This window comes from Coregonus clupeaformis, chromosome 12 (genome assembly GCF_020615455.1).
Source record: "Coregonus clupeaformis isolate EN_2021a chromosome 12, ASM2061545v1, whole genome shotgun sequence".
Taxonomy (NCBI): Eukaryota; Metazoa; Chordata; class Actinopteri; order Salmoniformes; family Salmonidae; genus Coregonus; species Coregonus clupeaformis.
The window spans coordinates 24,976,980-24,990,902 of NC_059203.1; the positions used below are offsets into that span (position 1 = coordinate 24,976,980).

General features: G+C 48.4%; 1 protein-coding gene across 1 annotated transcript; it reads right to left on the reverse strand.

The window, feature by feature from the left end:
- Positions 1–482: 482 nt before the first annotated feature.
- On the reverse strand, positions 483–3,263 carry LOC121578097 (mitochondrial RNA pseudouridine synthase rpusd4-like). Its single transcript, XM_041892205.2, has 6 exons — positions 2,703–3,263; positions 2,345–2,549; positions 1,964–2,057; positions 1,622–1,772; positions 1,151–1,248; positions 483–859 (listed from the first exon to the last, which is right to left on the reverse strand). Exons 1-6 carry the CDS (start codon positions 3,160–3,162, stop codon positions 653–655), a joined length of 1,215 nt encoding a protein of 404 aa, XP_041748139.1. The 5' UTR covers positions 3,163–3,263; the 3' UTR covers positions 483–652.
- Between the last annotated feature and the right edge of the window lie 10,660 nt (positions 3,264–13,923).

Sequence of the window (13,923 nt, forward strand, 5' to 3'; positions counted from 1 at the left end):
ACAATACAGTAGGTTATATGCTGCAGTATTCACACATGACTGGGATGTAATGGTAATAAACCAGGCTACTAATTAGTAGTGATTTGAAGAAGTAGTGAGATCTCTGAACCCCCTATTTTCTCTCACGCGGGATCCTCTGGTAGAAAAAGGTCCAAATGTAGGATCTGGTGATATGTCAATGTACACAGTGAAATAATAAGTAAGTTGGCAGAATTCCAGAACTACATTTTTGTTTATCAGAATTAGCAAGTTGCTGTTATTAGGCACTGTGCAATGTTTGTCTCAGTTGGGTGGAGTTTGCACTGATATTTCAATGATTGCAATGAATACCACTATTCATTAGTTCACCATTTTACAGGTCTGTATGAAAGTTGCAAATGAATTTACTGTGCAAACAAATCTGCATAGCTGCTCTTTTGTATGGTCTCTGCGCTATGAAGAAATGGTCCTGTTCTTAAAATAGACCTGATGACCCGTTGTGGTGAAATTAGGAAAATACTGTTCATTTATTTTATTTGTCACACAGTTATAATTCCCAGTCCAGGTACAAACTTAAACAACCATTAGGCCAAGGGTCACTTGAAGTGATGCTGTTCCATATTTCTAAAGCAATAGTCTTCTGTATCCTGTCTGCACAGGAGCCGCTGAAGCGTCATTCTTCCTCTTTCTCATCTGGAATCGGGATCTGCAGTCGTCGCAAAGTGCTGGTGAAATATTTCGGCAGGGGGCAGGAGACCGTGATGTCACTCTGACCTTTGAACTCTGGCACTGTCAGCTGACGGGCATGTAGGTGGAGAGGCAGGTAACGCGCCTTGCTCTGTTCTAGTCCCAGCCTCCGCAACACACCATCCGGCAGTTTCTAAAGTAAGGGCGGCAGGTAGCTTAGTGGGTAAGAGCGTTGTGCCAGTAACCGAAAGGTTGCTGGTTCTAATCCCCGAGCCGACTAGGTGAAAAATCTGTCGATGTGCCCTTAAGCAAGGCACTTAACCCTAATTGCTCCTGTAAGTCGCTCTGGATAAGAGCGTCTGCTAAATGACTAAAATGTAAAAAAACAATGCCAGTAATGTTATCTGACTGGTACCAAAGAGGTCTAAAGGCTACCTTGTAAAGCATCTACATTGTGAAGTCTGGTGATGTTCGTTTGCCTTACCTGGGGTGCCAGTTTGGTCCAGTGGGAGTATTTGTGGTCTCCGAGGATAGGAGATCCCAGAGCGTACGCCATATGGACCCTCAACTGGTGCTTCACCCCTAGAAGCACAAGAGGGTAGATGGGGCAAGAGAGAGGGAACCGCTTTCTATGATGGTTCAAAGTTGTTATTGGTGCTACTATAACATGGTGCATAGTTTCCTCTACGACCTAGATTAATCTGTGTTATTAGCGTGTGGTAGACCCCTCAACAACATGACTCAAATTCTAAAAGCTTTAAGAGCAAGGTATTGTGTTTCATTTGAAAACAGCATAACATTTTGTTAAAGCAGAAATATTCTTATTTACATTAAGTTTGCATGTCTTTTTTTTTGCAGTCATGTTATATAGCAATATTTTGGGATGTGCAGGGTGACTGCAAAAACCAACAACTTGGAACGACACCAGAGTCAGTAGCTTCAGTAGTGTCACTACCTGTGACAGGCTGGAGCTCTACCAGGCTGCAGCCGTTGCTGCTGTCCAGGACACGGTACCGGGTCACAGCACCCTGGGCCTGCCGATTGGCCCGCACTTTGGTCACTCCCTCGCCCCCTTCACTCACCCTGTACACAGGACTCAGGCCCATCTGAGAAGGGTTACGGGTAGTTAGGTGTATATTGGACAGTCAAGCTCAGAACCTCAAGAACAGCGCAGTATACTGAAAGCCACCAATACAAATGAGAGAAAGACTGACAGGATGACAATACTGGTCATTATGAGTAGACTTCAACAGAACTATTGCCAGCATTTGAGAGATATTACAAAATATGACATTACCTTGAAGTGAGGTTGAGCCCCTGTGACCTCTCTCTCTATGACGGGAATGTCAATCACTCCCTCAGAGGGAACAGGCACACCCACAGCAACAACCCTGCATGGGGAATAGGGAGAAAGGAAAATTATTGAAAGTGTAACGAAACAAGGAAGTAGCATGATGTTCCGAGGCGTGAATCGAGCCCAATAACCCTTGGGTCCAGATTCAGACATTACCGCTTCTAAAAGGGGAAGCTCCATTGGGGGAGCAGTAATGTATTATCAACGGCAGGGTCATTGCAATAACTTTATGGCATATTCTATGTTCATTTGCTGCCCTCAATTGATGGTTTTGAAATGTGAATGATGTGCAGCCTGGATCCTTATTTTAAAATAAATCCACACCAATATTTCCTCTCCACTTGGTGGTTTTTGTGGAGGTTTTGTACATAGGCCAATGCTTCTTCAGTCCTTGCCAGCAGGAGGGTCCCTGTCGTTTCCTTGTCCAATCCAAGGCAGACGTGCAGCTGAGTCCCAGCCCTTATTCCATCCATCATCTTGGCAAGGATTGGAAGCACGTCGGTGATGTTGTTTTTGTCCCTTGACCCATCTATGCGGAAGAATATGGGATTTAAATCACTGTTGATTTGACCACTGCTCTAGCACATATGTATGTTCTTAAAGGGACATTAAAAAGAACATAATCTTATTTATCACATAATCTTTGATTGTGTTTGACTCAATACACCTTCATACACCTTACCTTGAACAGAAACTCCATAGGGTTTATTAATGACGGCGAGCTCTGGATGTGGGAGGATCAGACCTCTGTGAAGGTGCTTGGCAAGAACGTTGGGGTGAACATTCTGCAGTTGCTGCGTGAACTGTCGCAGCTCGATGACCCTCTTTTGCAGTGGCGACACTGGCACCGACGGATTAGGGACAGCCGCTTCTGACCCACCACCAGTTGCCTTTCCATTCTGTTTCTCCTGGCGAATTTTGCGAGCAAGGTCGATGGCTCTCAGATTCGGTCTCTTGTCAGAGTCAGACACTGGTGCTGGTGCCTCTCGTCTCGGGGCAGAAGCATGTGTCCGCGTGAGCAAGGATGCTACTCCCCTCGATATGTGACAAATACTGCCCGTTTTCCCTGAGCGAATTACCATTTTACATGTCCTTATAAGATACTTATTACAAGCCAATGTAACCGTCCTATAGCTGTTCATGACAACTAGCTACTTTGAAGATAGTTAAATCTCATGTCGGTCTGCAGCTGAAAACACTGGAGTGCGCCATTGCGCTTATCGTCACCGGAAATGACGTATATTGACTTCCCTTTTTTCAGATTCGCTACCACCGAGTTTCTGAACCTGTACCAAAGATTCTCATTGTTCTAGCTGTGCCTTTACCACAGAGTTTCTAAACCCAGAGACGCTAAATCTCAAGACTTCCGGGAATGCTTGTGAAGCAGACCAGTCTGCGGGTTGAGAAGTCAACAAGTGAAAAATGATTCCTTAGTTGTTAATTTTCTCGAAATCTAAAGTCATAACCTAGATTCGAGCCAATGTCTTAAGTATTTAAACATGTTATTACTCCAACCTCGTGAAAGTGACAAGGGGGAGAGGATTCTATTGGAGAAAGCTAGCTTGCTAGTTAGCACACAGTGTTGCCCCCTGCCTCCCGTGTACCGGAGAAAACTGCCCGACAGGTGGGTGCGAAGGACACTGTCTACCGGTTGTCCCCGCCTCCCACTAGCACAGCAGACTGGAGGTTAGGATGACACAGTGTGCTACCGAACTAGCTAGCTTGCTAGTTAGCGACACTGTACATACTAGCTGCTATGGGATGTGGAGTATTTCAGGCCATAATTCAGTTTAGGCAAACGGTACCACTGTGTGGCTGTCACGTACCATTGAACGTGCAACTAACATGTCATCATACTAACGTATGCGTGTTACTGTAATGAAAGTCATAAGGTGCATAGTTTATATTTATATTAATTAAATCTCAACCATATATGTTAGAATTGACCGTTTTTCCCGTGCAAGCCTATATTCTGATGTAGACCACATTGAGCTATTGTATAGCCCAGTGGAGGCTGCTGAGGGGAGGACGGATCATAATAATGGCTGGAATGGAGTCAATGGAATGGTATCAAACACGTGACATGTGGTTGATACCATTCCATTGACCCATTTCAGCCATTATTATGAGCCTCCACTATGGCTTGTGTATTTCCTGTTATCACAGCCTAGAAAATATGATACCCAATTTACATTGACATTTTAGTCATTTAGCAGATGCTCTTATCCAGAGCCACTTGCAGTTAGTGAGTGCATACATTTTTCATACTAGGTAATCTGGTTTTCCCTCAACGCCCCATCTTCTTCTTCTTCTGTGGGTTTTATGTCAGACTACACCCAAAAAGGGACAGTGGGGAAAAAAAGTATTTAGTCAGCCACCAATTGTGCAAGTTCTCCCACTTAAAAAGATGAGAGAGGCCTGTAATTTTCATCATAGGTACACGTCAACTATGACAGACAAAATGAGATTTTTTTTCTCCAGAAATTCACATTGTAGGATTTTTTATGAATTTATTTGCAAATTATGGTGGAAAATAAGTATTTGGTCAATAACAAAAGTTTCTCAATACTTTGTTATATACCCGTTGTTGGCAATGACACAGGTCAAACGTTTTCTGTAAGTCTTCACAAGGTTTTCACACACTGTTGCTGGTATTTTGGCCCATTCCTCCATGCATATCTCCTCTAGAGCAGTGATGTTTTGGGGCTGTCGCTGGGCAACACAAACTTTCAACTCCCTCCAAAGATTTTCTATGGGGTTGAGATCTGGAGACTGGCTAGGCCACTCCAGGACCTTGAAATGCTTCTTACGAAGCCACTCCTTCATTGCCCGGGCGGTGTGCTTGGGATCATTGTCATGCTGAAAGACCCAGCCACGTTTCATCTTCAATGCCCTTGCTGATGGAAGGAGGTTTTCACTCAAAATCTCACGATACATGGCCCCATTCATTCTTTCCTTTACACGGATCAGTCGTCCTGGTCCCTTTGCAGAAAAACAGCCCCAAAGCATGATGTTTCCACCCCCATGCTTCACAGTAGGTATGGTGTTCTTTGGATGCAACTCAGCATTCTTTGTCCTCCAAACACGACGAGTTGAGTTTTTACCAAAAAGTTATATTTTGGTTTCATCTGACCATATGACATTCTCCCAATCCTCTTCTGGATCATCCAAATGCACTCTAGCAAACTTCAGACGGGCCTGGACATGTACTGGCTTAACATTTTACATTTTAGTCATTTAGCAGACGCTCTTATCCAGAGCGACTTACAGTTAGTGAATATATATTTTTTTATACTGGCCCCCCGTGGGAATCGAACCCACAACCCTGGCGTTGCAAACGCCATGCTCTATCAACTGAGCTACATCCCTGCCGGCCATTCCCTCCCCTACCCTGGACGACGCTGGGCCAATTGTGCGCCGCCCATGAGTCTCCCGGTCGCGGCCGGCTGCGACAGAGCCTGGATTCGAACCAGGATCTCTAGTGGCACAGTTAGCACTGCGATGCAGTGCCTTAGACCACTGCGCCACTCAGGAGTACCTGCTTAAGCAGGGGGACACGTCTGTCACTGCAGGATTTGAGTCCCTGGCGGCGTAGTGTGTTACTGATGGTAGGCTTTGTTACTTTGGTCCCAGCTCTCTGCAGGTCATTCACTAGGTCCCCCCGTGTGGTTCTGGGATTTTTGCTCACCGTTCTTGTGATCATTTTGACCCCACGGGGTGAGATCTTGCGTGGAGCCCCAGATCGAGGGAGATTATCAGTGGTCTTGTATGTCTTCCATTTCCTAATAATTGCTCCCACAGTTGTTTTCTTCAAACCAAGCTGCTTACCTATTGCAGATTCAGTCTTCCCAGCCTGGTGCAGGTCTACAATTTTGTTTCTGGTGTCCTTTGACAGCTCTTTGGTCTTGGCCATAGTGGAGTTTGGAGTGTGACTGTTTGAGGTTGTGGACAGGTGTCTTTTATACTGATAACAAGTTCAAACAGGTGCCATTAATACAGGTAACGAGTGGAGGACAGAGGAGCCTCTTAAAGAAGAAGTTACAGGTCTGTGAGAGCCAGAAATCTTGCTTGTTTGTAGGTGACCAAATACATATTTTCCACCATAATTTGCAAATAAATTCATTAAAAATCCTACAATGTGATTTTCTGGATTTTTTTCTCTCTATTTGTCTGTCGTAGTTGACGTGTACCTATGATGAAAATTACAGGCCTCTCTCATCTTTTTAAGTTGGAGAACATGCACAATTGGTGGCTGACTAAATACTTTTTTTCGCCATTGTATAATACCGCCACCAACTATATTACCGCCACCAACCCATAAGTGATAGGGAAAACTAACTTAATCCACCAAAATAAAACAATAACAAACCACACTGACAAAACCCCCAAACTCCCACTTCTTCCTTCCTTCCTTCCTTCAAATCTCCATATCTCCCTTTTAATGTTCTATGACCTGAGAGGGTGGTACGGCTTGTGACAATACTCCATGCAACTCCTCCGCCGAGAAGTCTTTCAGTCCCAGGAACCGTTCCGCCGCATCCACAATGATATCTATTTTCCTGGACTTCCTGGCCATTAATCACCATAGCCACCTTCTTGACCTTTAATATATCTGGGTCCTGCTGTTGAATGGCAACCCCTGCAGTCTTCAGTGAAGGCCTATCCACCACCATGGACTCTTCAGGAGCACCATTCAAACCCTCAACAATTTTAACAACCGCTGCATATGAAATGCTCTGGACACCCCTGACTTTAGCCACCTCATTCTCTTTCACCCTTGTTGGGCATTCCCACCACAATTGCAATATGTCACATTTGTATCACTTTTAAAACACATCCTCAACACCTCATGGGATGGTATGTTATCTTATCTCGCTGTATACTGATCTAAACGTTAGCCAATCACAGACTGTGTTGTTTCCAGTTCACAGTACATCAGACAATCACGTCTCCCGAGTGGCGCAGTGGTCTAAGTGCCACTAGAGATCCTGGTTCGAATCCAGGCTCTGTCATAGCCGGCCGCGACCGGGAGACCCATGGGGCGGCGCACAATTGGCCCAGCGTCGTCCAGGGTAGGGGAGGGAATGGCCGGCAGGGATGTAGCTCAGTTGGTAGAGCATGGCGCTTGCAACGCCAGGGTTGTGGGTTCGATTCCCACGGGTGGCCAGTATGAAAAATTAATGTATGCTCTGGATAAGAGCATCTGCTAAAATGACTAAAAATATATATATTTTTTAAATCAATAGGAGTTGTGTCCATGACTTTCAGTCGAATAGACGAGTTCATAGGCTTTCCCAGAGGGTCCGTGCTATTCGGAATCCTTGGGATGTCCCTACCTTAATCAAGTAGAAATGTAAAATGGTTATGTTTAGTGTTAGGTAAGGGTTATAGTTTAGGGTTCAGGGTAGGGGCGTCCCAAGGAATCCGGACAGCAGTGACCTTTCATAGAGTGAGAGACTGGCACAGTATTTGAGAGCTCAGCGGCGACATAGACATACATTTATTTTGTATTTTTACAAGCAGCAGACACATTTTGGAGAGTGTCTGCCCCCCTTAGACACAATGAAAATAATGACCAAGATGTCCTTGATCCGATTGAGGAGTAAGTATATTTAAATTGTGATATTGTTAGGAAATATTTAGGCCTATTGTGTTGATAAGGCAAATTTGGTTTATTTGAAAATATTTACTTTTTGCTGAGTTGATAACGTATTGTCGAAGGCACTTACGCAATATTATTTACTGTGTCGATAGGGGAGTAGGCTAGTGTACAATAATAACGTCATAGAGTGAGAGACTGGCACGGTATTTGAGAGCTCGGTGATGACACAGACATACTGTCAGAGTTCGGATGTGGATGCAGTGGTGGAGTCAAGCGCAGGACAAGGAGGTTTAATCCAAAATGTCTTTACTAAATAAAGCACAGGGAAACAAAGGCCTCAAAAACAAAGGAGGCGAACGATTACGCACACACGCGTAAACACTAAACATACACGAGACACCGAACGGACAAGCGGACAATTACACACAACTGCAAACAAATCAAAAGGGAAACTTATAGGTGACATAATCAAAACTCAATACGAAACAGGTGCACACACAAGACTAGACCAAACAACTATCGAAACATCCAGCGGTGGCAGCTAGTACTCCGGGGATGACGAACGCCGAAGCCTGCCCGAGCAAGGAGGAGGAGCAGCCTCGGCAGAATCCGTGACAGTACCCCCCCCTTGACGCGCGGCTCCAGCCGTGCGCCGACCCCGGGCCTCGGGGAGGACCTGGAGGACGCGGAGCAGGGCGCGTAGGATGACTCCGGTGGAACTCAGTCAGGAGGGATGGATCTAGAATGTCCCTCCTAGGCACCCAGCACCGTTCCTCCGGGCCGTACCCCTCCCACTCCACGAGATATTGTAGACCCCCCATCCGACATCTCGAATCCACGATGGACCGGACTGAGTACGCCGGAGCCCCCTCGATGTCCAGTAGGGGCGGAGGAGTCTCTCTTATCTCACTGTCCTGGAGTGGACCAGCTACCACCGGCCTGAGGAGAGACACATGGAATGAGGGGTTAATGTGGTAATCAATAGGCAGTTGTAACTTATAACAAACCTCGTTCAATCTCCTCAGGACTTTAAATGGCCCCACAAACCGCCGACCCAGCTTCCGGCAGGGCAGGCGAAGGGGCAGGTTTCGAGTCGAGAGCCAGACTCGATCTCCGGGTGCGTACACCGGACCCTCACTGCGGTGGAGATCGGCGCTCGCCTTCTGTCGACGGATGGCCCGCTGCAGATGGACGTGTGCAGCGTTCCACGTCTCCTCCGAGCGCCGAAACCACTCATCCACCGCAGGAGCCTCGATCTGGCTCTGATGCCATGGTGCCAGAACCGGCTGATACCCCAACACACACTGAAAAGGGGTTAGGTTAGTAGAGGAGTGGCGAAGCGAGTTCTGGGCCATCTCTGCCCAGGGGATATACCCGACCACTCCTCCTGCCGGTCCTGGCAATAGGATCTCAGAAACCTACCCACATCCTGGTTCACTCTTTCCACCTGCCCATTACTCTCTGGGTGGTAACCCGAGGTAAGGCTCACCGAGACCCCCAAGCGTTCCATGAACGCTCTCCAGAATCTAGAGGTGAACTGGGGACCCCGGTCAGACACTATATCCTCGGGCACCCCGTAGTGCCGGAAGACGTGGGTAAACAATGCCTCAGCGGTCTGTAGGGCAGTAGGGAGGCCCGGCATTGGAATGAGACGATAGGCCTTAGAGAACCGATCCACAACGACCAGAATAGTGGTATTCCCCTGAGAAGGGGGAAGGTCCGTGATAAAGTCCACCGAGAGGTGAGACCACGGCCGTTGTTGAACGGGCAGGGGTTGTAACTTCCCCCTGGGCAGGTGTCTAGGCGCCTTACACTGGGCGCACACCGAGCAGGAGGAGACATAAACCCTCACATCCTTAGCTAAAGTTGGCCACCAGTACTTAGCGCTAAGGCAGTGCACTGTCCGGCCAATACCTGGATGTCCAGAGGAGGGTGACGTATGAGCCCAATAAATAAGACGATCACGGACCTCGAGCGGCACGTACGTCCGACCCACTGGACACTCTGGGGGAGTAGGGTCGGTACGTAACGCCCGCTCGATTTCCGCATCGACCTCCCACACCACCGGTGCCACCAGACAAGATTCTGGCAGTATGGGAGTGGGCTCAATGGACCTCTCCTCTGTGTCATACCGCCGGGACAGGGCGTCTGCCTTACCGTTCTGGGACCCTGGGATTTACGTTATCTTAAACACGAACCGGGTCAGAAACATGTTCCACCTAGCCTGACGAGGGTTCAATCTCCTGGCTGCCCGGATGTACTCCAGGTTACGGTGGTCAGTCAGAATGAGAAAAGGGTGTTGAGCCCCCTCAAGCCAATGCCTCCACACCTTTAGGGCTTGAACTACGGCTAGCAGCTCCCTGTCCCCTACGTCATAATTTCGCTCTGCCGGACTGAGCTTCTTAGAATAGAAAGCACAGGGGGGGGGGTGTTTAGGTGGCGTGCCTGACCGTTGCGATAGCACTGCCCCAATACCGGCCTCTGACGCGTCCACCTCTACCTGGAACAGTAAAGCGGGGTCCGGGTGCGCCAGCACCGGAGCCAAAGTGAACAGGTCCTTCAGTTTACCAAATGCCCTGTCCGCCTCTGCCGACCACTGCAAACGCACTGGGCCCCCCTTCGGCAGAGAAGTAATGGGAGCTGCCACCTGTCCAAAACCCCGGATAAACCTCCGGTAGTAATTGGCAAAACCTAAAAACTGCTGCACCTCTTTAACAGTGGTTGGGGTTTGCCAATTACGCACGGCTGACACACGGTCAACCTCCATCTTTACCCCTGACGCGGACAACCGATGACCCAAGAAGGAGATGGACTCCTGGAAAAACAGACATTTCTCTGCCTTGACATACAAGTCCTGCTCCAACAGCCTACCCAATACTCGGCGCACCAGTGCCACATGCTCGGCCCGTGTAGCAGAATACACTAGGATGTCGTCAGTGTACACTACTACACCCTGCCCATGCATGTCCCGGAAGATCTCGTCCACAAAGGATTGAAAGACCGAAGGAGCATTCATCAACCCGTATGGCATGACGAGATACTCATAATGACCCGAGGTGGTACTAAATGCTGTCTTCCATTCATCTCCCTCCCTAATGCGCACCAAGTTGTAGGCGCTCCTGAGATCCAGTTTTGTGAAGAAACGCGCTCCGCGTAATGATTCAGTCATACTCGCAATCAGCGGAAGAGGGTAACTGTATTTGACAGTGATCTGATTGAGACTACGGTAATCAATACACGGGCGCAACCCTCCATCTCTCTTCTTCACAAAAAAGAAACTAGAGGACGCAGGGGAAGTGGAGGGCCGTATGTATCCCTGTCTCAGGGACTCGGCTATGTATGTCTCCATAGCCGCCGTCTCCTCTTGAGACAGAGGATACACATGGCTCGCGGGAGTGCTTCCCCTGTCTGGAGGTCTATCGCACAATCTCCCTGTCTATGAGGTGGCAGCCGCGTGCGCCCTAGTCTTGCTGAACACGAGTGCCAAATCCTCATACTCAGGGGGAATGTGCATTGCGGGCACTTGGTTCGGACTCTCCACTGTGGTCGCCCCTACGGAAACACCTAGACATCGCCCAACGCACTGGGCAGACCACTCCTTGAGAGCCCTCTGTTGCCACGAAATGGTGGGATCATGGGCGACTAACCAAGGAAGCCCCAACACCACGGGATACGCAGGAGAGTCGATCAGATATAACTGAATGGTCTCCTCATGACCCCCCTGCGTCTTCATCTTAAGTGGTGCTGTGACCTCTCTAATCAACCCAGATCCCAACGGACGACTATCTAGGGCATGGACAGGAAAGGGAGCATCAACGGGCAGGAGGGGAATCCCTAACTTAACACAACATTTCCGATCTATAAAATTCCCAGCTGCGCCTGAATCGACTAGCGCCTTATGCTGGGAATGAGATGCAACCTGGGGAAACATTACAGGTATACATAAGTGAACAACAGAGAGCTCTGGGTAAGTGGGGCGCCTACTCACCTGGAATGGCTCCCCAGCGCGTGACCTGTCGCCCCGACTCCCTGGAGACCCTCCCCAGCACCGAGCCGCAGTGTGTCCTCTACGACCACAGTTGGTGCAGGGGACGGCCTCCTCGGGCTCTCTCTCCTCCTCCCTCTAGCGCCAGCACCTCCGAGCTCCATAGGGATCGGCTCGGAGGCGCTGGAGGATGGAATGGACGGCCCCAACTCGGGACGTCCGCGGGTGGCCAGCAGGGTATCTAGACGGATGGACATGTCCACCAACTGGTTGAAGGATAGATTGGTGTCCCTGCAGGCCAGCTCTCGACGAACGTCCTCACGCAGGCTACACCGATAGTGGTCATGAGGGCCCTCTCATTCCACCCCGCATCCGCCGCTAGAGTCCGGAAATCCAGGGCGAACTCCTGTGCGCTCCTCTTCCCCTGTCGGAGCTGGAACAGACGCTCCCCCGCCGCTTTACCCTCAGGTGGATGATCGAAAACTGCCCTGAAGCGGCGGGAGAACTCTGCGTAGGTGATGGTGGCGGCGTCTATTCCCCTCCATTCGGCGTTGGCCCACTCCAACGCCTTGCCGGAGAGACAGGAGATGAGGGCGGAAACGCTCTCGTATCCCGAGGGCGCCGGGTGTATGGTAGCCAGGTAGAGTTCTACCTGCAGGAGGAACCCCTGGCATCCGGCTGCGGTGCCATCATACTTCTCGGGAGCGAGAGCCGAATCCCACTGGATTCCGGTGCTGGTATGGGAGGACTGGCCGATGGTGGTGGTACGGTAGGAGGAGGTGTGGGCACTCCTCCTCTCTCCCATCGGTGCAGGGTGTTCATCACCTCTTGCATGGCTGACCCGAGTTGCTGGATCCTGGCGTCCTGGCTGCTGAGCCGCTCCTCCAGCGACTCGGGCGCCGCCGCTGCTCCTGCTGACTCCATGGAAGGTGTGTAATTCTGTCAGAGTTCGGATGTGGATGCAGTGGTGGAGTCAAGCGCAGGACAAGGAGGTTTAATCCAAAATGTATTTACTAAATAAAGCACAGGGAAACAAAGGCCTCAAAAACAAAGGAGGCGAACGATTACGCACACACGCGTAAACACTAAACATACACGAGACACCGAACGGACAAGCGGACAATTACACACAACTGCAAACAAACCAAAAGGGAAACTTATAGGTGACATAATCAAAACTCAATACGAAACAGGTGCACACACAAGACTAGACCAAACAACTATCGAAACATCCAGCGGTGGCAGCTAGTACTCCGGGGACGATGAATGCCGAAGCCTGCCCGAGCAAGGAGGAGGAGCAGCCTCGGCAGAATCCGTGACACATACATTAATTTTTTATTTTTACAAGCAGCAGACACATTTTCGAGAGTATCTGCCCTAGATACAGTAGTTTCCTGCTAGTATTATTTATTTCATGGATGAATTAAATTGTAAATGAAAATATACACACATGGTGCAATAGGATATATACATATTTTACATTACCCCTACATGTTAGTCATTTAGCAGACGCTCTTATCCAGAGCGACTTACAGTTAGTTAATACATATATATATATATATTTGTCTTATACTGGCCCCCCGTGGGAATCGAACCCACAACCCTGGCATTGCAAACACCATGCTCTATCAACTGAGCTACATCCCTGCCGGCCATTCCCTCCCCTACCCTGGACGACGCTGGGCCAATTGTGCGCCGCCCAGTCGCGGCCGGCTGCGACAGAGCCTGGATTCGAACCAGGATCTCTAGTGGCACAGTTAGCACTGCGATGCAGTGCCTTAGACCACTGCGCCACTCAGGAGACGATGCCATTGTACTATAGGATATATACATATTTTACATTGTAATACACTACCCCTACATGCCATTGTAGTATAGGATATAAACATATTTTACATTGTAATACACAACCCCTACATGCCATTGTATGCTGAATTGAATGGGGGATCCATAACTACTTTTCCCTGAAGGAGGGAAACGAGGTATAACATACAACTTTGATTGAAGACCTAAAATCATGCCTGACAAGACCAATTCAATCATAACCGTATCCTATTATAGTGTGGATACAGGGGTAGCCTATTTTACAATAATGGAACTGTATGTGTTAGTATTATTTATCTAATTGATAAATTAAATTGTAAATGTGAATGGGTACGCTACTTCATTCAATGATTATGGTATTGTATAAGGTAGATACAGGAGTAGCCTGTAGTCTACAATAATAACATCATTGAATGTGCTATAGTATAATTTATTTCATTGATGAATGAAATTGTAAATGGGGATGGGTAGGCTACTTCATTCAGTGAATAC